This window comes from Nymphalis io, chromosome 18 (genome assembly GCF_905147045.1).
Source record: "Nymphalis io chromosome 18, ilAglIoxx1.1, whole genome shotgun sequence".
Taxonomy (NCBI): Eukaryota; Metazoa; Arthropoda; class Insecta; order Lepidoptera; family Nymphalidae; genus Nymphalis; species Nymphalis io.
The window spans coordinates 2542450-2567918 of record NC_065905.1 but is presented as its reverse complement, the minus strand read 5'-3'; the positions used below and the strand labels follow the sequence as shown (position 1 = coordinate 2567918).

General features: G+C 40.7%; 1 protein-coding gene across 1 annotated transcript; it reads right to left on the bottom strand.

The window, feature by feature from the left end:
* Positions 1 to 587: 587 nt before the first annotated feature.
* LOC126775656 (uncharacterized) lies at positions 588 to 20563 on the bottom strand. The gene is made up of 6 exons (XM_050497720.1): positions 20510 to 20563; positions 19708 to 19927; positions 18157 to 18418; positions 17432 to 17664; positions 972 to 1375; positions 588 to 925 (listed from the first exon to the last, which is right to left on the bottom strand). The coding sequence occupies exons 1-6, from the start codon at positions 20550 to 20552 to the stop codon at positions 588 to 590; spliced, it is 1500 nt and encodes a 499-aa protein (XP_050353677.1). The 5' UTR covers positions 20553 to 20563.
* Positions 20564 to 25469: the final 4906 nt, after the last annotated feature.

Below are 25469 nucleotides of genomic sequence, written 5' to 3'. Positions count from 1 at the left end.
AGAGAGGGGCAGTGAAATGTATTCTTTCTCCGTCACTGCACGGATAGTGGATAGATATAAATACATACTATATACAGCAACAACAAATAAAACGATAAGTCCTCAAACATAACAAAAAAGAAAAAAGAAAAGCAAATGAATAATACAAGAAATACTGAAATAAAAGAAATTATTGGTGATAAGGCACTTGAGACAAAAAGTGATCTTTCACAAGTTTTTTAAAAATATTTATAGATTTGGCCTCCCGAATATGTATAGGACTTATGTTTTATGTTTAAATAAATTATTATTATTATTACATCTACGCATATGCGGGTTAACCAATAAATACCAGAATAAGCTGAACTCTATTTAATATGATTGATCATATAGATCAATTGAAATGAAACAAAGTGAAGTTAGCCACAATACATTGTAAGAAATCGCACTCAAATCCGTTATATTTATAGTTTATTTATAGTTTATTAGGGTGGGGAAACAGTTCCCCGACCAGGCGCAGAACGAGCTCCGGCGGCAGCGTCTCCGTCACGGGGGTAGTTTGGGTGCGGAATTTTCCGTGAACCCCTCGATATGCTCGCCCCCGTGGGTTACGGTTGAGGCTCACCAGCAGCTCTTCTCTCGCCTTCTCTTTGGCCCGACTTATTGCCAGCTGCAGGTCCTTTTTTAGCTGGCGGTAAGTGGCCAAAAGCTGTCCCTCCAAGTCCACATCGAGGCCGTTGCGTCTTCGACAGCGGACGTAGGCCCGCCGCGCCCGATTGCACGTCGCCCGAAGCTCGGCTATTTCGGGCGACCACCAGTACACATGCCGGCGCTGGGCTCTGCGACGGGTCCTCGGCATGGCCGCATCTCAGACCTTTTTGAGGGCACGGCTCATGCGGCCCGCCAGCTCTTCCACGCTGGCACCCTCCCTCCGTCCCGCGGAACCCTACCGTTGCACAATGGCGGCCTCCTTGACTAGCTCGTGGTCTAACTGGCCAAGAGACCACCTCGGCAAAGTGGTCGGCACCCTCTGGGGTTCCGCCAGCCTGCGAGAGGTAGAGATCTCGAGTCGGATGTAACGGTGGTCCGACAGGTCTCCACCTCTTCCTCTACCCTCCATTCCAACACTCTGCGTGCTACGACAGGTGTGGCGAAGGAGACGTCCACCACGGACCCCCCGTTATGGCACACGCAGGTGTGAGCCTGCCCCTTGTTCAGTAGGGATAGGCCGGAGAGTAGTGCCCACACTTGGACAGCCCTTCTTCGCAGGTTCGTGGCGGGGTTGCCCCAGGCGCGTGACTTCGCGTTTAAGTCGCCGAGAACCAGAATAGGTTTCATCGACTGTCTGGCCATCGCAGCTCTGAGTGATCCAAGATATGTCTCGAACTCTGCCAAGCTGCGGTTAGGGGAGAAGTACGTTCCCACAACTACGTACTCTCCCCACTCCGCCACTACGTAGCCCGAGCCCCTCTCAATAAGTGAGAGGGGAGGACCTGTTCCGTTGCGAGTGAGGACCGCCACGGTGTCGTCCAAGTCGCCTGCCCAATGAGGTAGGGGAGGGACGTAGTAGAGCTCGCAGGCCACAGCCAGGTCGATCTCCCACTCCGCCATGGACTGCAGCAGTAGGTTTTGAGCCCCGGCGCAGTGGTTTAGGTTCGCCTGAAGGAAGCTGAGTTCTGCTCTCATGACGACATTGCAGCTTCCTCCTCGGCCTGGTGCCGTCCGACATTGGTGGTGGTCTCTGTGCCTAAGACCACCTTACCCTTCGTGATGAGTGGGATGCACTCCCTCGACCCCATCATGTGCCCGGAGGGCTTTCCAGCGTCAGCGCACACTGCAGCGCAGCTTCCCCGCAGCTTCTTTAAATACATGGTGACTGTATGTTTCGTTGGTTTAGTGTCTAGGATATAAATGAGTCCTGGCCTCGAACCCTGGGTCACTAATAAGTTATTGGATTTTTCTGTTACGAACTCTCAATCAGCTCAAAGCTTCGAAATTATTCGAAAAGTCATGTAAACCTGTCGGTTCTGAAGACGAATTTATTCTTTTTGTGTCGGACAGTCTTCTCATCGAGATACGATACCGAGGACATCTTTATGTCCTGTGTGTTTGCGCACAAATTTGAGAACTATAACATATTTTTCGTTATAAACTTACTGTTACATATTCTGTATTGTTTGGCCAAATTATCCTTTATCTTATCCGCTTCAGTGCTGGCTAACACCCCAAATAAAGCCGGAATGCAATATAGAATAATATTGAGTAATAGTTCAAGTGTAATATAAATGGTATTCTGTAAAATGTTTTAGCATTTTAAATAAACTTACATAATAATGGATACTAACGAAGTCAACCTTTAATACAAAATGAATATTTGAAATGAAACGCCAATAGTCGAAGGATTCGGGGTTTCTGTATCAGCGATCGATGATACCCAATACTACGTCACCTGATCACCTGGCTTCTGTAATACTTACCTCCAATTTTGTTGCACTCCGACTAATGAGGTCAGTAAAAATAAGTAAAACTAGAAAACAAATCGGCAGGTGGAACACAATCTGAAAAATGTAAATTAAACTTAATTAATTAATTAGCAAAACTTAAACCAAATGCAAAATGAATTCAAAAACACAACATTTTTTATTTATACGTGTAAAACTAGGAGTTTTCTAACGCTACAGTTTGACAGTTTATTTATACATATATGTATAAAACGATACAATAACAGCATGTGAATGTCCCACTGCTAGGCTTACTCCACCACGATGATCCAATGCGGATTGTTACACGTGGCAGATTTTCATCCGTCGCATGAAGGTTTGAAACATGAACATGAAAATACAGTGCATGCTCGAGTTTAACTCGGAATCTTGGGCTATGAAACCTAGTAATCAATAAATACACTTGACCGTGAAATATGACCAAGAACTTAACTAACGTAAAAAAGTAATATTCGACTGGCTGCTGCCATCTCCTTACCAATAACTTCGATGCGTGACCGATATTCTTATTATTTTCTAATATATTTTTATAAATAATCAAATAATCATTTATCATCTTGATGAGCACCGCAAATTGTTCTTCATTGTCACTACGTGATACACTTGAAAAACTATCCATTTTTATTCTCAGTGATCTCACCCGAATCCATAATATTTCAAACATTAGGATCCTGGTCATATGACTTAAATGTACCGACAGTAAGATAAAGAAATGGACCTCGATCAGTCCTATGTTCTGATCGGAATTTATAATCATTATCGTTGTTATCCATAAAATTCTATATAAAACAATTAAAATGAATGTAACGAAAGAAAAAAGCACTTTAAAGTATTGCTCTTTAACAAATATCAAATGGTCAACCTCGTTTAATCCTTCCAAGTAATTCAAGAAATATTCACCGTCGGTTAGAATTGATACTAATATCGACAAATTATAAGTTACAACTTTTGTTATAAATGGGATGTATATGTCTTGTTTCTTTAAATATAAAAATCGATATTTACAGAAATATGTTGTGATTATTGCAACAGTAAAACAATAAATCTTAGCGATAACAGTAAAAGTAACGCTCTTGTGGAGTTTCGAGTATAGTCCAATAAACAAACGAGTGTACATGATTATCTTTATCATAATATGATGTTTCTCAGGTAACGTATTAGACACTTGAATATTCATTATGGCTGAACACTTCGCTCCTGTACTGATGTTACAACGCTACGAATCTATTACAAACTAGTCATTATATATGTATAGATAATAATAATAAAAATTGAAGTGCTTTTATTAATATGGTCGATAAAATTTATTGTTCAGTCCAATTTAGATACTAATTCTAAAAGAACTCGTTAAAAACGAAAATTAAAGAGACAATGAAAAGAATCAAACTTTTTATTATTTTAAAAATCAATACTATGCAACGTGGACTTTCTTGCATATATTCATCCCATGTTTAATCGGCCTTTTCCAAGTGTTTTAGGTGCCATCATAAATCATTATCCTCATAAGCCTTATAATAACACGAAGAAGCATTAGATTTTTTTTCTAAATTATATTCATATAATAGCGGTTCACCCGTGGCGTCGCCCGCGTTGTAGTAAAAAATCCAGTAAAACGGGATAAAAAGGCTAAAAATGTTAATTATATCATATTCTAGCTGTTATAAAGCGTGAAGAAATAACTAATATTTACATCACATACAGCCTTTCGTATTTATGATATTAGTGCGATTATATTTATTGTAGTAATTAAAGATAAATGGATATACTGAGTTAGTGTAATGCCTCCTTATATACTACATTAGGTATAGTATTTCCATTTGCTAGAACAACGATATATTTGGCATGACTTACACGTGAATATGCTACATATAGTTGACCACGGGTAAAGAAAGCAACAGCAAGTATTTGAAAAAAACAACCTGAACAAACAAAATGAAACTGTAAATAAAGATAAATTTAAACAATTTAATGAACAGTAGGTAACAGCCTTTAACACCATATTATATAGATTGTTGCTACATTATATTTTACTTCAATTGTTGCAGCTATTGTTGTAACATTTTCGGTATTCTATTACATAAAGTGTGCAATTCGTCTGGTAATACAAATGCAGTTTTTTTTAATTATCTGTCTGTTGAATGACTCACTGGGATTGATAAATGAACAATTGACCGATTTGGACTTACAGCTAAAATTATTCAGTGAGTACACGTACACATTAAGTATTTACACTTTATGCTAACATTCATATCATCGTTGTCGCCATTATTATTAGTATTATAATTTATTAATAGTTCACTAACAAAGCATGCATTATATCACAAGTATAAAAGGAAAAAACTAAAGAAACTGAAAAGAACTGCCCACTGTTACTAATACGTCAAATCAATAAAAAGTAGTGAGTTGTCAATAGTTTGATCTTAATATCTTTGATTAATATTGACAGACCGCCACAATGCTACGTGTAAGCAGTATAGCATAAACACATGCCGTATAACTCTGTCATAAATAACACGTAAATAGTGAATTGTTGAGTAAACAAGGCAAAAGGCATTAATACACCTACAAACTAGCCTAATACCAAATTTTACAATAGTTTAACGCATAAAGTGATATAGAAATAGATAACCAAATAATGTTGAAATAAACTAATTACTTTTTCAATTATAATTTAACTAAAAAAAACAGCATTAAAATTAAAACTAGATTTGTATTAATAAACAGGTGAGGCATAGTTCAAACAAATATAAAAATAATAAATAAAATAGTAAGCTTTACTTTCAAACTGGCTAATGGAGAAAGTTTTTTTTTTTACAATGTGATTGATCATTCTGATTCGAGATGATTGAACTTTGAAATAACACCCGTGTTTCATTACCAGATGTGCCTGAACCTGTAACCACCAAATCAGCACGTGATACGACTCGCCGTCTTTTTAACGCATACCTATCTATATGCACTACCGTTGTAGAGTTTAACAGAGAAGAAGGAACTGTTGTGCTACTTTTATATATAACACCGTTTTCGACATGATGAATGCTTTCTTTATTATGTCATCGTCTTTATCAGGTACAGTCTTCGTCAGTTTTTACTGGTGGTAGGGATTTATGAAAGCTCGTCTGGGTAGGTACCACCCTCTCATCAGATATTCTACCGCAGACAGCAGTACTTGGAATTATTGTGTTCCCGTTTTAAGGGTGAGAGCCAGTGTAACTACAGGCACAAGGTATATAACATCTTAGTTTTCAAGGTAGGTGGCGCATTATCGCATTAGCGCAATCCAACTAGTATAAGAAGGAACGTTAACAAAGACGGTAGGAAACATCGCGTGGGCGCATTGGAACGCCCACGAGGTGATTCCAATAACAACTCCTTGGTGAAGAAGAGGTCCTCCTGAGTCACCACTGCAAGTAGACTTGCCACCACCATCCAATATTCCAGCGCATATCTTTTCCGATGTTACATTAGGAACTTGAAGTTCACCTAACATAGACTGCAGTAGAGCATAGCCTTGGTAACAGCTGTGGTAACGGCGGGGCAGGGGTTGCTAAGAATCCCCGGCAGATTTCGTGTTACCAACACCGTAAACCTCTGGCCCTGGCAACATATAACACGCGTACAGTGCGGACCGACGAGAAGATCATCGAACTGGAGGAAGAACTGAGCAGGTTACACTGGGATATCGTCGGATTATCCGAAGTCCGAAGACAGGGGGAAGATACGATGATCCTGAAATCCGGTAACCTTCTCTATTTCCGAGAGGGCGATCAACTGTCTCAAGGTGGTGTCGGGTTCATAGTCCACAAGTACCTCGTTAACAAAGTTGTGAAAATCGAGAGCGTGTCGGCTAGGGTGGCGTACCTTATACTCAGAATCACCAAGCGGTATTCTTTGAAGGTCATATAGGTATACGCGCCGACTTCGACACACTCCGACGATGAGGTTGAGGTCATGTATGAGGATTTATCTAAAGCCATACATACCAACAAGACTCATTTCACTGTTGTAATGGGGGACTTCAACGCGAAGCTGGGCAAACGATTCGGTGATGAGTTAAAGGTGGGACCTCATGGAATTGGAGACCGCAACCCTCGGGGCCAGATGTTGGCCGACTTTATGGAGAAGGAGGGACTCTTTATGATGAACTCCTTTTTCAAGAAGCCAGGTCAGCGTAAATGGACCTGGGTGAGCCCTGATGGGAAAACCAAGAATGAGATAGACTTCATCTTGTCGACGAGAAGACAAATATTTAATGACGTCTCCGTGATCAATGCAGTCAAAACTGGGAGCGATCACAGACTCGTAAGAGGCTCGTTAAATATCAATGTTAAACTCCAGAGGTCCCGACTGATGAAGTCTACGCTCCGACCATCACCTCTTCAAATCCGAAATCCCGAAGCTCGAACTCCAAAACCGATTCGATTGCCTAGCAGACTGCGAGGAAGTGGACACATACAACGACAGGCTTGTGGAAACTGTCCGTACGGCTGGGTCTAAGACCTTCAAGACCAGCCGTACAAAAGGAACCAAAAAGATCTCTGCCTCTACCCTACGGCTTATGGAGGAAAGACGGAAAATGATTCTGACGTCCCCAGCTGATGCTGCCGGCTATCGGCTGATCAACAGACGGATTTCAAAGTCTCTAACTCGCGACACTCGCCAATTTAATACAATGCGCATTAAAGAGGCCATCGAGCGGAACAAAGGCTCTAAAGTGTTCGCCAGAGATCTGTCTGTTGGTCAGAGTCAACTGACAAGGCTGAAAACTAAGGATGGCAGAATAGTCACGTCAAGATCTGAGCTGTTGGAAGAGGTTGAGAAGTTCTACGGTCAGCTGTACACGACAGCTCAATCACCTGTCAGTAGTCATGCTGCAGATCCCAGAGCAAGACTAACCCGACACTACACTGAAGATTTTCAGGACGTCAGTCTTTTCGAGATTAGAATGGCTCTCGGACAACTCAAAAACAACAAGGCACCTTGTGATGATGGTATTACAGCCGAGCTTCTGAAGGCGGGTGGTACACCGATCCTCAGGGCTCTTCAGAGGCTTTTTAACTCCGTCATTGCCAAAGGTCAAACGCCAAAAGCATGGCACAGAGGTGTGGTGGTACTTTTCTTTAAAAAGGGTGATAAAACCCTTCTGAAGAATTACAGGCTCATCTCACTGCTGAGTCATGTTTACAAGTTGTTTTCGAGAGTCATTACGAATCGTCTCGAGCAAAGGCTTGACGACTTCCAGCCACCCGAACAAGCCGGATTCCGGAAAGGCTTTAGCACCATAGACCACATACATACGCTGCGGCAAGTTATACAGAAGACTGAGGAGTATAACCAGCCACTTTGCTTAGCGTTTGTGGACTATGAGAAAGCCTTTGATTCGATCGAAACCTGGGCCGTGCTGAATTCTCTTCAAAGGTGCCAAATTGATTATCGGTATATCAGGGTGTTAAAGTGCTTGTACGAGAACGTCACCATGTCGATCCGACTCTAGGATCAGAACTCAAAACCTATCCAACTGCAGAGAGGTGTAAGACAGGGAGACGTGATATCTCCGAAACTGTTTACCGCTGCATTGGAAGATGTTTTCAAGCTTCTGGACTGGAACGGACTTGGCATCAATATTAACGGCGAGTACATCACTCATATTCGATTTGCCGATGACATTGTAATTATGGCTGAGACCTTGGAAGACCTCGGCACTATGCTCGATGACCTCAGCAGGGTTTCCCAACAAGTGGGTCTAAAAATGAACATGGACAAGACGAAAATCATGTCGAACATCCATGTTGCACCCACTCAAGTCAAGGTTGGAAATTCTGCACTCGAAGTTGTAGACAACTATGTCTACCTAGGTCAGACCATCCAACTAGGTAGGTACAACTTCGAGAAAGAGGTCAATCGTCGAATTCAACTCGGCTGGGCAGCGTTCGGGAAGCTACACGATATCTTCTCATCCCAAATACCGCAGTGTCTCAAGTCGAAAGTCTTCGACCAGTGTGTGTTGCCAGTGATGATTTATGGATCAGAGACGTGGTCGCTCACAATGGGCCTCATAAGAAGGCTCAAGGTCACTCAAAGGGCAATGGAGAGGGCTATGCTCGGAGTTTCTCTGCGAGATCGAATCAGAAATGATGAAATCCGCAGGCGAACCAAAGTAACCGACATAGCCCGAAGAATTGCTAAATAAAAGTGGCAGTGGGCGGGGCACATTGCTCGCAGAACCGACGGCCGCTGGGGCAGAAAGGTTCTCGAGTGGCGACCACGAACCGGAAGACGCAGCGTGGGCAGGCCCCCTACAAGGTGGACCGACGACTTAGAACGAGTCGCGGGAAGCCGTTGGATGCGGGCAGCGCAAGATCGGCCAACGTGGAAATCCTTGGGGGAGGCCTTTGTCCAGCAGTGGACGTCTTTCGGCTGGTGATGTGTGTATGTAACAAAACATTACAGATCAGTTATGTTATGTAATAAAATGATAATTGTTTGTATTAATAATATTTATTTGCCATTAAATATCAAGTGATAAACGTATTGCAATTTAAATTATAATTCAGACAATCTCCTAATCGAACTTTACATCTCACCAATCTCTCATCTACTATCCAAGTTTTTTAAATAGTAGATAACTTTAAGTTTTCAATTGGTTACTCGTAAATTGCAATATAACGATCATGTATGTTATAAAGACAGTGATCATACACAGCGGTAACGACAAGTTTACGGTGAAGATGCGCCAGACGGTGAATTTCATTGGACGCAATTCCAGGAATTTCATTCCATCCAAAATTTTATTCCGTAGTGCATTATCTGAAAGTCAAAGAATATTTATATTATACATGGTCTATGTAATCTTTCAAACATTTCCTTTTTTCCTTGCTGGATATAACATTTATTTATTTAAATAATTAACATGGACAAATATCCAATTAAAATCAAATGTTTAAAAATATCATTATAATTCATTTGTCCAAGTTTGTATTTGTTTTTAGTTTATTTAAAACACTTGATGAATTTTGTTTCTTTAAATATATGGTGACCGTATGTTTCGTTGGTTTAGTGTCTACGATATAAATGAGTCCTGGCCTCGAACCCTGGGTCACTAATAAGTTATTGGATTTTTCTGTTGCGAACTCTCAATAGCAGCTCAAAGCTTCGAAATTATTCGAAAAGTCATGTAAAGCCGTCGGTTCTGCAGCCGAATTTACTCTTTTTGTGTCGGACAGTCTTCTCATCGAGATACGATATCGAGGACATCTTTATGTCCTGTGTGTTTGCGCACAAATTTGAGAGAATATATTGTTCGTTATAAACTTACTGTTACATATTCTGTATTGTTTGGCCAAATTATCCTTTATCTTATCCGCTTCATTGCTGGCTAACTCCCCAAATAAAGCCGGAATGCAATATAGAATAATATTCAGTAATAGTTCAAGTGTAATATAAATGGTATTCTGTAAAATGTTTTAGCATTTTAAATAAACTTACATAATAATGGATACTAACGAAGTCAACCTTTAATACAAAATGAATATTTGAAATGAAACGCCACTAGTCGAAGGATTCGGGGTTTCTGTATCAGCGATCGATGATACCCAATACTACGTCACCTGATCACCTGGCTTCTGTAATACTTACCTCCAATTTTGTTGCACTCCGACTAATGAGGTCAGTAAAAATAAGTAAAACTAGAAAACAAATCGGCAGGTGGAACACAATCTGAAAAATGTAAATTAAAATTAATTAATTAATTAGCAAAACTTAAACCAAATGCAAAATGAATTCAAAAACACAACATTTTTTTATTTATGCGTGTAAAACTAGAAGTTTTTTAAAGCTACAGTTTGACAGTTTATTTATACATATATAAAACGATACAATAAGAGCATCTGAATGTCCCACTGCTAGGCTTACTCCACCACGATGATCCAATGCGGATTGTTACACGTGGCAGATTTTCATCCGTCGCATGAAGGTTTGAAACATGAACATGAAAATACAGTGCATGCTCGAGTTTAACTCGGAATCTTGGGCTATGAAACCTAGTAATCAATAAATACACTTGACCGTGAAATATGACCAAGAACTTAACTAACGTAAAAAAGTAATATTCGACTGGCTGCTGCCATCTCCTTACCAATAACTTCGATGCGTGACCGATATTCTTATTATTTTCTAATATATTTTTATAAATAATCAAATAATCATTTATCATCTTGATGAGCACCGCAAATTGTTCTTCATTGTCACTACGTGATACACTTGAAAAACTATCCATTTTTATTCTCAGTGATCTCACCCGAATCCATAATATTTCAAACATTAGGATCCTGGTCATATGACTTAAATGTACCGACAGTAAGATAAAGAAATGGACCTCGATCAGTCCTATGTTCTGATCGGAATTTATAATCATTATCGTTGTTATCCATAAAATTCTATATAAAACAATTAAAATGAATGTAACGAAAGAAAAAAGCACTTTAAAGTATTGCTCTTTAACAAATATCAAATGGTCAACCTCGTTTAATCCTTCCAAGTAATTCAAGAAATATTCACCGTCGGTTAGAATTGATACTAATATCGACAAATTATAAGTTACAACTTTTGTTATAAATGGGATGTATATGTCTTGTTTCTTTAAATATAAAAATCGATATTTACAGAAATATGTTGTGATTATTGCAACAGTAAAACAATAAATCTTAGCGATAACAGTAAAAGTAACGCTCTTGTGGAGTTTCGAGTATAGTCCAATAAACAAACGAGTGTACATGATTATCTTTATCATAATATGATGTTTCTCAGGTAACGTATTAGACACTTGAATATTCATTATGGCTGAACACTTCGCTCCTGTACTGATGTTACAACGCTACGAATCTATTACAAACTAGTCATTATATATGTATAGATAATAATAATAAAAATTGAAGTGCTTTTATTAATATGGTCGATAAAATTTATTGTTCAGTCCAATTTAGATACTAATTCTAAAAGAACTCGTTAAAAACGAAAATTAAAGAGACAATGAAAAGAATCAAACTTTTTATTATTTTAAAAATCAATACTATGCAACGTGGACTTTCTTGCATATATTCATCCCATGTTTTATCGGCCTTTTCCAAGTGTTTTAGGTGCCATCATAAATCATTATCCTCATAAGCCTTATAATAACACGAAGAAGCATTAGATTTTTTTTCTAAATTATATTCATATAATAGCGGTTCACCCGTGGCGTCGCCCGCGTTGTAGTAAAAAATCCAGTAAAACGGGATAAAAAGGCTAAAAATGTTAATTATATCATATTCTAGCTGTTATAAAGCGTGAAGAAATAACTAATATTTACATCACATACAGCCTTTCGTATTTATGATATTAGTGCGATTATATTTATTGTAGTAATTAAAGATAAATGGATATACTGAGTTAGTGTAATGCCTCCTTATATACTACATTAGGTATAGTATTTCCATTTGCTAGAACAACGATATATTTGGCATGACTTACACGTGAATATGCTACATATAGTTGACCACGGGTAAAGAAAGCAACAGCAAGTATTTGAAAAAAACAACCTGAACAAACAAAATGAAACTGTAAATAAAGATAAATTTAAACAATTTAATGAACAGTAGGTAACAGCCTTTAACACCATATTATATAGATTGTTGCTACATTATATTTTACTTCAATTGTTGCAGCTATTGTTGTAACATTTTCGGTATTCTATTACATAAAGTGTGCAATTCGTCTGGTAATACAAATGCAGTTTTTTTTAATTATCTGTCTGTTGAATGACTCACTGGGATTGATAAATGAACAATTGACCGATTTGGACTTACAGCTAAAATTATTCAGTGAGTACACGTACACATTAAGTATTTACACTTTATGCTAACATTCATATCATCGTTGTCGCCATTATTATTAGTATTATAATTTATTAATAGTTCACTAACAAAGCATGCATTATATCACAAGTATAAAAGGAAAAAACTAAAGAAACTGAAAAGAACTGCCCACTGTTACTAATACGTCAAATCAATAAAAAGTAGTGAGTTGTCAATAGTTTGATCTTAATATCTTTGATTAATATTGACAGACCGCCACAATGCTACGTGTAAGCAGTATAGCATAAACACATGCCGTATAACTCTGTCATAAATAACACGTAAATAGTGAATTGTTGAGTAAACAAGGCAAAAGGCATTAATACACCTACAAACTAGCCTAATACCAAATTTTACAATAGTTTAACGCATAAAGTGATATAGAAATAGATAACCAAATAATGTTGAAATAAACTAATTACTTTTTCAATTATAATTTAACTAAAAAAAACAGCATTAAAATTAAAACTAGATTTGTATTAATAAACAGGTGAGGCATAGTTCAAACAAATATAAAAATAATAAATAAAATAGTAAGCTTTACTTTCAAACTGGCTAATGGAGAAAGTTTTTTTTTTTACAATGTGATTGATCATTCTGATTCGAGATGATTGAACTTTGAAATAACACCCGTGTTTCATTACCAGATGTGCCTGAACCTGTAACCACCAAATCAGCACGTGATACGACTCGCCGTCTTTTTAACGCATACCTATCTATATGCACTACCGTTGTAGAGTTTAACAGAGAAGAAGGAACTGTTGTGCTACTTTTATATATAACACCGTTTTCGACATGATGAATGCTTTCTTTATTATGTCATCGTCTTTATCAGGTACAGTCTTCGTCAGTTTTTACTGGTGGTAGGGATTTATGAAAGCTCGTCTGGGTAGGTACCACCCTCTCATCAGATATTCTACCGCAGACAGCAGTACTTGGAATTATTGTGTTCCCGTTTTAAGGGTGAGAGCCAGTGTAACTACAGGCACAAGGTATATAACATCTTAGTTTTCAAGGTAGGTGGCGCATTATCGCATTAGCGCAATCCAACTAGTATAAGAAGGAACGTTAACAAAGACGGTAGGAAACATCGCGTGGGCGCATTGGAACGCCCACGAGGTGATTCCAATAACAACTCCTTGGTGAAGAAGAGGTCCTCCTGAGTCACCACTGCAAGTAGACTTGCCACCACCATCCAATATTCCAGCGCATATCTTTTCCGATGTTACATTAGGAACTTGAAGTTCACCTAACATAGACTGCAGTAGAGCATAGCCTTGGTAACAGCTGTGGTAACGGCGGGGCAGGGGTTGCTAAGAATCCCCGGCAGATTTCGTGTTACCAACACCGTAAACCTCTGGCCCTGGCAACATATAACACGCGTACAGTGCGGACCGACGAGAAGATCATCGAACTGGAGGAAGAACTGAGCAGGTTACACTGGGATATCGTCGGATTATCCGAAATCCGAAGTCCGAAGACAGGGGGAAGATACGATGATCCTGAAATCCGGTAACCTTCTCTATTTCCGAGAGGGCGATCAACTGACTCGAGGTGGTGTCGGGTTCATAGTCCACAAGTCCCTCGTTAACAACGTTGTGACAATCGAGAGCGTGTCGACTAGGGTTGCGTACCTTATACTCAGAATCACCAAGCGGTATTCTTTGAAGGTCATACAGGTATACGCGCCGACTTCGACACACTCCGACGATGAGGTTGAGGTCATGTATGAGGATTTATCTAAAGCCATACATACCAATAAGACTCATTTCACTGTTGTAATGGGGGACTTTAATGTGAAGCTGGGCAAACGATTCGGCGATGAGTTAAAGGTGGAAACCACATGGAATTAGAGACCGCAACCCTCGGGGCCAGATGTTGGCCGACTTTATGGAGAAGGAGGGACTCTTTATGATGAACTCCTTTTTCAAGAAGCCAGGTCAGCGTAAATGGACCTGAGTGAGCCCTGATGGGAAAACCAAGAATGAGTTGGACTTCATCTTGTCGACGAAAAGACAAATATTTAATGACGTCTCCGTGATCAATGCAGTCAAAACTGGGAGAGATCACAGACTAGTAAGAGGCTCATTAAATATCAATGTTAAACTCCAGAGGTCCCGACTGATAAAGTCTACGCTCCGACCATCACCTCTTCAAATCTGAAATCCCGAAGCCTTTCAGCTTGAACTCCGAAACCGATTCGATTGCCTAGCAGACTGCGAGGAAGTGGACACATACAACGACAGGTTTGTGGAAACTGTCCGTACGGCTGTGTCTAAGACCTTCAAGACCAGCCGTACAAAAGGAACCAAAAAGATCTCTGCCTCTACCCTACGACTTATGGAGGAAAGACGGAAAATGATTCTGACGTCCCCAGTTGATGCTGCCAGCTATCGGCTGATCAACAGACAGATTTCAAAGTTTCTAACTCGCGATTCACGCCAATTTAATACAGTGCGCATTAAAGAGGCCATCGAGCGGAACAAATGCTCTAAAGTGTTCGCCAGAGATCTGTCTGTTGGTCAGAGTCAGCTGACAAGGCTGAAAACTGAGGATGGCAGAATAGTCACGTCAAGATCTGAGCTGTTGGAAGAGGTTGAGAAGTTCTACGGTCAGCTGTACACGACAGCTCAATCACCTGTCAGTAGTCATGCTGCAGATGCCCGAGCAAGACTAACCCAACACTACACTGAAGATTTTCAGGACGTCAGTCTTTTCGAGATTAGAATGGCTCTCGAACAACTCAAAAACAACAAGGCACCTGGTGATGATGGTATTACAGCCGAGCTTTTGAAGGCAGGTGGTACACCGATCCTCAGGGCTCTTTAGAGGCTTTTTAACTCCCTCATAGCCAAAGGTCAAACGCCAAAGGCATGGCACAGAAGTGTGGTGGTACTTTTATTTAAGAAGGGTGATAAAACCCTTCTGAAGAATTACAGGCCCATCTCACTGCTGAGCCATGTTTACAAGTTGTTTTCAAGAGTCATTACGAATCGTCTCGAGCAAAGGTTTGACGACTTCCAGCCACCCGAACAAGCTGGATTCCGGAAAGGCTTTAGTACCATATACCACATACATACGCTGCGGCAAGTTATACAGAAGACTAAGGAGTATAACCAGACACTTTGCTTAGCGTTTGTGGACTATGAGAAAGCTTTTGATTCGATCGAAACCTGGGCCGTGCTGAATTCTCTTCAAAGGTGCCAAATTGATTATCGGTATATCAGGGTGTTAAAGTGCTTGTACGAGAACGCCACCATGTCGATCCGACTCCAGGATCAGAGCTCAAAACCTATCCAACTGCAGAGAGGTGTAAGACAGGGAGACGTGATATCTCCGTAACTGTTTACCGCTGCATTGGAAGATGTTTTCAAGCTTCTGGATTGGAACGGACTTGGCATTAATATCAACGGCGAGTACATCACTCATCTTCGACTAGCCGATGACATTGTAATTATGGCTGAGACCTTGGAAGACCTCGGCACTATGCTCGATGACCTCAGCAGGGTTTCCCATCAAGTGGGTCTAAAAATGAACATGGACAAGACGAAAATCATGTCGAACATCCAGGTTGCACCCACTCAAGTCAAGGTTGGAAATTCTGCACACGAAGTTGTAGACAACTATGTCTACCTAGGTCAGACCATCCAACTAGGTAGGTCCAACTTCGAGAAAGAGGTCAATCGTCGAATTCAACTCGGCTGGGCAGCATTCGGGGAGCTACACGATATCTTCTCATCCCAAATACCGCAGTGTCTTAAGTCGAAAGTCTTCGACCAGTGTGTGTTGCCAATGATGACTTATGGATCAGAGACGTGGTCGCTCATAATGGGCCTCATAAGAAGGCTCAAGGTCACTCAAAGGGCAATTGAGAGGGCTATGCTTGGAGTTTCTCTGCGAGATCGAATCAGAAATGATGAAATCCGCAGGCGAACCAAAGTAACCGCAATAGCCCGAAGAATTGCTAAATTGAAGTGGCAGTGGGTGGGGCACATTGCTCGCAGAACCGACGGCCGCTGGGGCAGACAGGTTCTCGAATGGCGACCACGAACCGGAAGATGCAGCGTGGGCAGGCCCCCTACAAGGTGGACCGACGACTTAGAACGAGTCGCGGGAAGCCATTGGATGCGGGCAGCGCAAGATCGGCCAACGTGGAAATCCTTGGGGGAGCTCTTTGTCCAGCAGTAGACGTCTTTCGGCTGATATGATGATGATGATGATGAATTGTATTTCAATTATAAATAATTTTCTATGTATTTGAAGGACAGATAATATACTATTTATAAGCTATAAAGCTCCAATAACCTTTTTTTCTATGTTAAAGAACAGATTGTCTTAAATTTGATTTTAGGAAGATTTTCTATCCCTTGAATCTACCAGAATAAGGTGACCTCAGTCTGTGATTTAAATATTCATCCTAATAAAAGTTACTTTTATTGCTGAAATACATATAAATGATTCATAATTTACATGAGATTGATTTTGATTGATAACAAAGATCTAATTATATCGGATCAAATGAACCTTAATGCGTACAATTTTTGATTATACTTAAAGCTTTTTTTTTTTCAGGTATTCGGTGTCATGACAACTTTTTTGCTAATTGTAAGACAATTTAAAATGAAAGATCAAATATATTCAGAGGAACATAAAGAATAAGAGATGAACCCAGATCGTGTTTAGAAATGCGTCAACGTATTCAATATATATGTATTTATTACTTTCCTTTTATCGCACTTCTAAGAATAAGGTCTGAGGTGTTATATTATAATATTTTCTTTCTGATACCATAACATTGGATCACTTCGTTTATTGTTATTATTTGACATTTGCAAAAAAATTTTAAAAATAAAACTGCTAGTGGTATTGTTGCTTTACGTATATTTTGTGAAAGTAACTTGACCTTGTATTTCTTAAGGGTGTTTATAGTAATATACAGTATATAAAAAGATTTAATTTATGGACTTTCATTTTAATGAATTTTCAACAATCCAACTAGTATAAGAAGGAACGTTAACAAAGACGGTAGGAAACATCGCGTGGGCGCATTGGAACGCCCACGAGGTGATTCCAATAACAACTCCTTGGTGAAGAAGAGGTCCTCCTGAGTCACCACTGCAAGTAGACTTGCCACCACCATCCAATATTCCAGCGCATATCTTTTCCGATGTTACATTAGGAACTTGAAGTTCACCTAACACAGACTGCAGTAGAGCATAGTTTTCTCTGCAGATGTCGTGGTTGACGATTTTTTTGTCGACTTGTTGAAGGATATGTGACGGTTCACCACCCCACTGTGGAAAAGCATGGTGTGTTTAATTCATGTAAGGATTCAATTCATTTCGAGATCCGGCTGATCTGTCAAAGATTTAATGCGTCTCAACATACATCTTTAATGTTTTGTCATTATAAGACTTGGGTCGTTTATATTGCAAAAAGACTGACGTAGAATAGTCTGACTGCAAGTAAATACTAAACAACGAAATAATGATGCAGAACTCATTATCCATAATTCGCGGTTAACTGGCGGTACATTGTCAATGTGTGAGATGATTTCGCTTGGTCTATGTTTGAGTGACCATTACCATACCATCGGGGTATCATTTATTCGACTATTTTCCGAACATCATAAAACAAATGTACTACCATGTTGCAATGGTGTAGCAATATTTAAAAACCCAAGGTACTAGCATGCTGTACATAAAAAAAGTATATTTACAAGTATTTTTTGATTTAGGAAATGATTTTGCAGTATACAAAAAAAAATATCAAGGTCGTTAACATACTTCAAGTAAGCCCCATCCGGTAGCGGTGACTGTAGTATTATCTGGGACCAAGTAGTTCGGTCCAGCGATAGGGGCAAGTCCAATGCGGCTGGAGAGTGTGGCGGGGGCGGCGAGGTTCAGTATTCCAATGTCGTGATATACTTTAGGAAACGCGTATCCAGGATGCTTAATCCAATTTTGAACTCTAAGAAAGTTACCTCCAAAATATGAGAATGGCGAGCCAAGTCGCACTCGTATTTGTCTGTTATCTATAACGTTGTTACTGTAAAAAAATATTTCAATTAAATCTCATAACATATTACCACCCCACTGAAATGAACTAAGGGCTAATTTGCACTACTAATTCTAAACTCTACAGTGCATACTATACTTGCATATAACTTCTGCCTTGCAGTGTTTATTTAAGATTTTATTTATATCAACGTAGAAAAGGGAGCCGGCCTGGTTTCTTTTGTGATAATCGCTGACAAAGGTATGAAATATGTCACTTAGTTGTGTTGTTTTTGTTAAAATGTCTTAACGAGAGTTAATAAACATTAACATCATTTTTTTAAATAATGTTAAATTATAAAATATGAATCTTGTTAAAAAAATTCAGTATGACAAACTATATCCATTTAAAAAGCTTTGTTACGTTATGTTATGAACGTATCGATGCCTCGCATATTCTAATTCAGACGCACGCATTAACGAGGGGTGCGGGGGGGCGAGATTACATTCGCCTCGTGAGAGCTCCGCCGAGCCACGAGCGGAGCACAATACGTGCGAGGCCGCGGGTGCGTTATATCAACACGATCTCGCAGCCTCTTCGATCCGTGCTGATTCCTAGGTCGGGCCAATAACTTTTTATTGGCCCGACCTGGGAATTGAACCCAGAACCCCCTTTTTTTTTCTCGCATTGGAAACCTTCAGAAAGGTACCCGGGTCCTATGGGGGTGGAACCGGGTTATGTGGGATTCTTACCCACTTAAACCACTGCGATGGCCGTCCTCAGCACGGATCGGAGAGGCTGCGGGATCGTGTTGATATAACGCATCCGCGGCCTCTCCCGTGCTTTGATCCACTCGTGGCTCGGCGGAGCTCTCATTAAGGGGCGAATCTCGCCCCCCTGCACTCCTCGCTAGTGTGTACGGCAGCGCGAGGCCATCACGGTTGCCATCCTCCACAGAGCCGTCTGAAATAGGACACGTGAGGCCGCCACCTCACACACACGGCCCCAGGGTTACGCCCTATCTTTTAAGCCCTTCGCGTCTGGGCTATGGGAGGGCCGAGACGACGCCGTCGTCGTCTCCGCCGAGCAGGATCGGCCCTTTCCCGTTCCCGCTCCGCCGTCTCCTTCTGAACCATGACGGTCTCACAGATGGAGGCTACGGCCCTCCACACCGATTCCCTGCGAAGCATCGCCGACACGATTGCTCGCAGGGACAGGTCTGGTCCGACTTCGCGGACCAGGATTTCCCTCTCCGCACTCCACGCGGGGCACACCTCCAACGTATGCTGAGCGGTGTCCCGGTCCGCGCCACAGTGAAAAAATGTTGCTTTTCGACTTACAAGAAACAGTGGGCTGCCGTAAGAATGGATCTGGTTGTGATTAGAGTTCCACCGCAGTAGGGTATAAAACGAACTTGAATGTAGTCGTCATTAGATCCTAATATGACTGCCATAAAAGGGTAATCTTCTATGTTAGCATTAGATCCTCCAACAATACGCGGAGCGAGTGCGTTTGGTGCTGGTCCTTCAACAATACGCGGAGCGAGTGCGTTTGGTGCCGCTGTAAAAATTAAAAATGAGTTGATGGTGTTAAGTATTGACTGACTACAATGCTATTTTACTAGCTGTATATTATATATCATACTGATATTTTAAAGCATTTCATTTTTATATTCTATGATAAAACTTTGTGCAAGCCCGTCTCGGTAGGTACCACCTACTTATCACATATACCACCGCGAAATACCAATACTTAGTATGATTGTTGTGTTCCGGTTTGCGGAGAGTGAGCCATGTAGCTGCAGGAACAAGGAATATAACATCTAAGTTCACAACATACATAACATCCAGTTAAGTTGTTAGTGCATCGACTACTTTAAGAAATAGTTCATTATTTTTTCTGTGTCAATGTTTATGGACAATCGGGAAGACTTATCAGATATGGGATATTTGCCAGTGTGCCTTAACTTGAACGAATAAGGGGGAGGCAATCCTAATTGTTAGCATAGTTTCAAATCTTATAGAGTACAATGAACCATGAAAAAAGAGACGTCTTAAATGTCTTTATTCTATAATATACATTTCTACATAATATATTCTTCTGATATTTGTACAAAACTTAAAATTAAATGAATGTACTTACCAGTCGCGGCACCAAATAGAGCCAATAGTGTTATTAGGTACATCGTTCAAATAGATTAAATTGTTTGATTCTTTTCAGCGACGTTTTATATTGTTAATAATCTTCGTTATGATAACGATTTGAGGCTATCAAACGATAAGTTTATTATGGAATTACATGTTATCTAATATGTGATTTTTGCTTCCTTTTAACATTACGCTTATAATAATAATGAGGTCCTCCAGACCGATTTCAGTCTCTCTCGAAATCTCAAGACAGATTATCCAACTGCGCAGGAGGTATTATAGTGCACAAGCGTGTACGCAAATACAAGTGCACTCTCTCTTCCCTCACTTTCATAATTCGATGATCTGACACGACCGGAAAGAGTTCAGGCGCAGGACCAACGGCTTTACGTGCTCTCCAAGGGTCGGGAGTGTACACACTTCCAACTTTTAGACTCAGAGATGCTACTGAGAAAACTGACAGAAAAACCCAATAACTTTTTTTGGCCCGACCTGGGAATTGAACCCAGAACCCCCTAGAACAACAAGGCAGTCAAGGTGACGCATACTAATATAATAAAGAGGTCATTTTGTTTGTTAATTTTTTTTTTCGGTTTCTCACAGCTTATAGTTCGAGGACGGACAAAGGTTTTTAAATTAAAATTTGTTATCGATATATTTTTTTCAAATTGTACGTGTAAAGGCATTAAAACATTATTTCCGCAGAAATTTCATAATCCCGTTCACCTTTCAGGCGTTTAAGTAAAATATAACAAAGCCTTTCATCTATTCTTATTTATTAAAAACGATGGAAATGAATTCATTTCATGTAAGGATTTCTATGATTATTTATATATGATTATTTATAATATTAATATTCATTTTTTGATAAATAACTTAATAACTAACTAAATAACTTCTACATTTTAATGCTATTTCGTAAGTTTTTATTACTCATCATAAATTATAGTAGGGCTCATTAAATAAAAGTAAAGAGATTTTGCCTGAGTCTGTATTTCCCCATAGGTACAACGTTGGCGTCTTCAAATCCTGAGTAAACAGGTATCTTCTAGGCAAGCGTGCTACATCTTGATCGTGTCCATGCTTTACATCAGGCAAGTCAGCGGTCCAACGCTGGCCTATAAATGATTAACAATAAAACAGAACACAGTAAAAAGATTGAAGCATATTTGTTACTATTAGGATCCTATGTTTTATCCCTTGTTTACTAAAGTTCCAAGTTATCCCATGTTTTATTGGCCTTTTTATGGTCTATAAATTAGAAGAATATTTCATTATTTTTTTGGTTTATCTGTTGTTTATTTTATAATTATATATTATACGAAAAACATACACGAAACCCACCATGATTAAATGTATGTTCATAAAATAAGTATTTACATTATTTTAATATTTTTTATTACGTCTAAATAATATTAAAAATAACATATAGTAAATGAGAATCTGTCGTGAATAAGACAACTTCAATGTCCCGGACAGATCACGTTTTTTAACATTTAAGTTACACTTAAAGAAACAAAGTTACTAGAAATATAAAAAGATATAAACTCTCAATCATCATCATAAACAAACCAAATTAAAAAATAGACAGTTTCAGAAATAGTAATTCCAATGTAAGTTGAGCTCAGATCTATATGATCAATTATATTAAACAGAGTTGAGCTTATGCTGGTACAAATCGGTTAACGCACCCACGCGTGTATGTAAAGCTTACCGATTGCCGCGCTGTTGCCTATAGCATTGGAATATATGCAGCGATTTAAGTGCGGACGCCAGGGGCCACTCTTGACAGTAGGAGGATCCATCGTAGATCCATTGATCAGTTACCGCCTGCTTTAAGTCGGGCAGCCCCTGATCAATAAGGTACTGATACGCCTCAGCGTTAACTTGTTCCGCCTGGGTGAACGGAACACAAGCCTTACAGCTAGACGTTAACGCTGTGACATTAACCACCTGCTCAAAGAAACAAAAATCTCAAAACCCACACCAATGCTGCTTACATGCGCTTTGCGACATGGAATGTCCGAACGATGAGTACAGGCTTCCCGAACACCTACGGAAGGGCAGGAGTTCCTTGGAAACACGAGAGCATGGTGTAGGTTTCGCGGTTCGAAAACATCTCATCAACGCCATAGAGACACCTGTAGGCGATTCCGAGCGGATTATGGTCTTGCGTCTAATCACAAAAAGCGGCTTTGTCACGCTAATTTCCGCTTACGCACCGATGCTTAGTTCAAAACCTGAGACCAAGGATCAATTCTACGGCCAGCTCGATGAGACAGTGCGCAGGGTGAATCCAACTGACAGACTGCATATTTTGGGTGACTTTAATGCCCGCGTCGGTCAGGGCACATCAGCCTGGCCTGAATGCCTCGGTGCACACGGCATAGGCAAGCTTAACGACAACGGACAACGACTGTTGGAGTTTTGCTCAAAGCACCAGCTGTGTGTTACCAACACCTTTTTTAAAGGGAAAATGGTGCGGAAAGTCTCGTGGATGCACCCTCGATCTAAACACTGGCACCAATTAGACCTTGCTCTTACAAGAAGGAGGGATCTACGGAAAACGCTCCACACGCGGGCGTTTCACAGTGCCGATTGCGACACCGATCACAGCCTCGTTGCTACTAAAGTCCGACTTGTCCCTAGGAGAGTCCATTCTTTCAAGCCACTCGGTCGAAAAAAGATAAATCTTTTCAAGACTCGTGACATGGAAGTTGTGGAGTCATTTGGGGAACTCGTCTGCGAAGAAGTTGCAACTTGGGACAGTACGGCATCAGCGCGAGTCGAATGGGAAAAAGTCAAGTCTCTTCTCACTAACACTGCAGGCAAGGTTTTTGGCTATCAAAAGGCAAAATCTTACGACTGGTTTCAAGAAAACGAGGAGCACTTACTTCCTTTGATTGAGAGCTTTGTCAAAGCATCCAAGCGTGCGCAAACGCGGGGGATATTGGCAGGGTGTACGCGGGCATCAAAAGAGCTCTTGGACCTACTCCAAAAAAGACGGCACCTCTCAAGGAAACTGAAGGTTCTGTTATAACAGACAGCACCCGTCAGATGGCAAGATGGGTAGAATACTACAAGGGGCTCTACTCGTGCCCAGTGGATATTCAGCAAGAAGCAGTGGAGCTTGTCCCGAATCTGGCAACTTGGCACGAGCTAGACGTTGCACCCACAGTAGAGGAACTTTATCTGGCCGTCAAGAAGCTCAAATGCGGAAAGAGCCCCGGAAAAGACGATGTTGTCACCGAAGTCGTCAAGCTTGAGTGCCTCTTGCCCATCCTTCATAACCACCTGGCTAAGTGCTGGGAAGAAAACTACGTCCCTCAGGATATGCGAGATGCTAACATCGTCACTCTTTATAAAGGCAAAGGCGATCGTGGCGACTGCAACTGTTACCGCGGAATATCTCTTCTTAGCATCGTCGGTAAAGCCTTTGCCAGGGCCATTTTAGGCAAACTACAAAGGCTCGCCGACCGCGTATACCCTGAGGCACAATGTGGTTTTAGGTCCCAACGGTCAACTGTCGACATGATATTTTCACTCAGACAGCTACAAGAAAAGTGTAGGGAGCAACATACCCCCCTAGTCATTGCATTTGTAGACCTAAACAAGGCTTTTGACTCCGTGAGCAGAGAGGGGTTGTACTCCTAAAATATAATAATAAAACTCCTACGGATAGTGCAATCGTTCCACGAAGGTATGGAAGTCACCGTCCTGCACAATGGCAACACATCCACGCCATTCGACGTACGCCGTGGTGTTCGTCAAGGTTGTGCACTGGCCCCCACCTTGTTCGGAATATTCTTCCCGGTGCTTCTGAAGGTTGCTTTTGGAGATGAACAGCAAGGCTTCCACTTACACACGCGAACCGATGGTAGGCTGTACAACATCTCAATGCTCAAGTCCAAACGCCACAGGGAGGACCTATTTGTAGACAGTGTCCTCTTCGCTGACGACGCTGCCTTCATTGCTCATGACCAAGCTCAACTCCAGAGTCTAATGGACAAATTTTCCAGAGCGTGCGACCTATTTTCAATGTCCATAAACTGCAAAAAGACCGTTATTTTAGCGCAAGGATGTTTAGAGCGACCAGCCATCTTGCTTAACGGCGCACCTTTACAGGTGGTTAACAAATTTTGCTACCTTGGGTCGCATTTGTCGAGAAATCTCTCGCTTGATGCAGATATCGACTTCCGCATCGGCAAAGCAGCCTCTACGTTCGGGAGGCTCTGTACAAGGGCTTGGGATAACAGACACCTTCGGTTTAAAGACATTTATTTATTTCTCATAAAGAACACAAAAGTTCACTTATAATAAGAAATTACAATAATTTTGCCTGAGGGTACATTTAAATTAAATTTACACCTTACGGTAAAATGCTTGTTTATCAATCATGTGTCCTAAGCACACTCTTGTATGGAGCAGAAACGTGGACAACGTACGCAAAACAAGAACGCCGACTAAACACATTTCACTTGCGCTGTCTTCGGAACATTCTGGGCATCACATGGCAGGATCGCGTGACAAACGAGTCTATTCTAGGCGAGGCACAGGTGCCTAGCATCATGGCCATTCTAAAAAAAACGGTTACGGTGGCTGGGACACGTGCATTGAATGGAACAGACTCGTCTTCCAAGGCAAATACTACTGGGAGAGGTTGTGGATGCAAAGAGGTCTGTTGGGCGGCCTATGCTCCGTTACAAAGATTGCGCTAAGCGTGATATGGTTGCGTTTAACATCCCTAGCAATCGTTGGGAGGAACTGGCAGAGGACCGTGCCAAGTGGCGACGCCTTATTCACGAAGGTCAATCAAAGCATGACAATGACTGGTTTAAACTACTAAAAGAAAAACGCACTAGGCGTCATGAGCGGGCTTCAAACCCCCGCCCATCTGGGGGTGCATACACTTGTCGGAAGTGCGGCCGAAGGATCCTCTCTCGCATTGGTCTTTT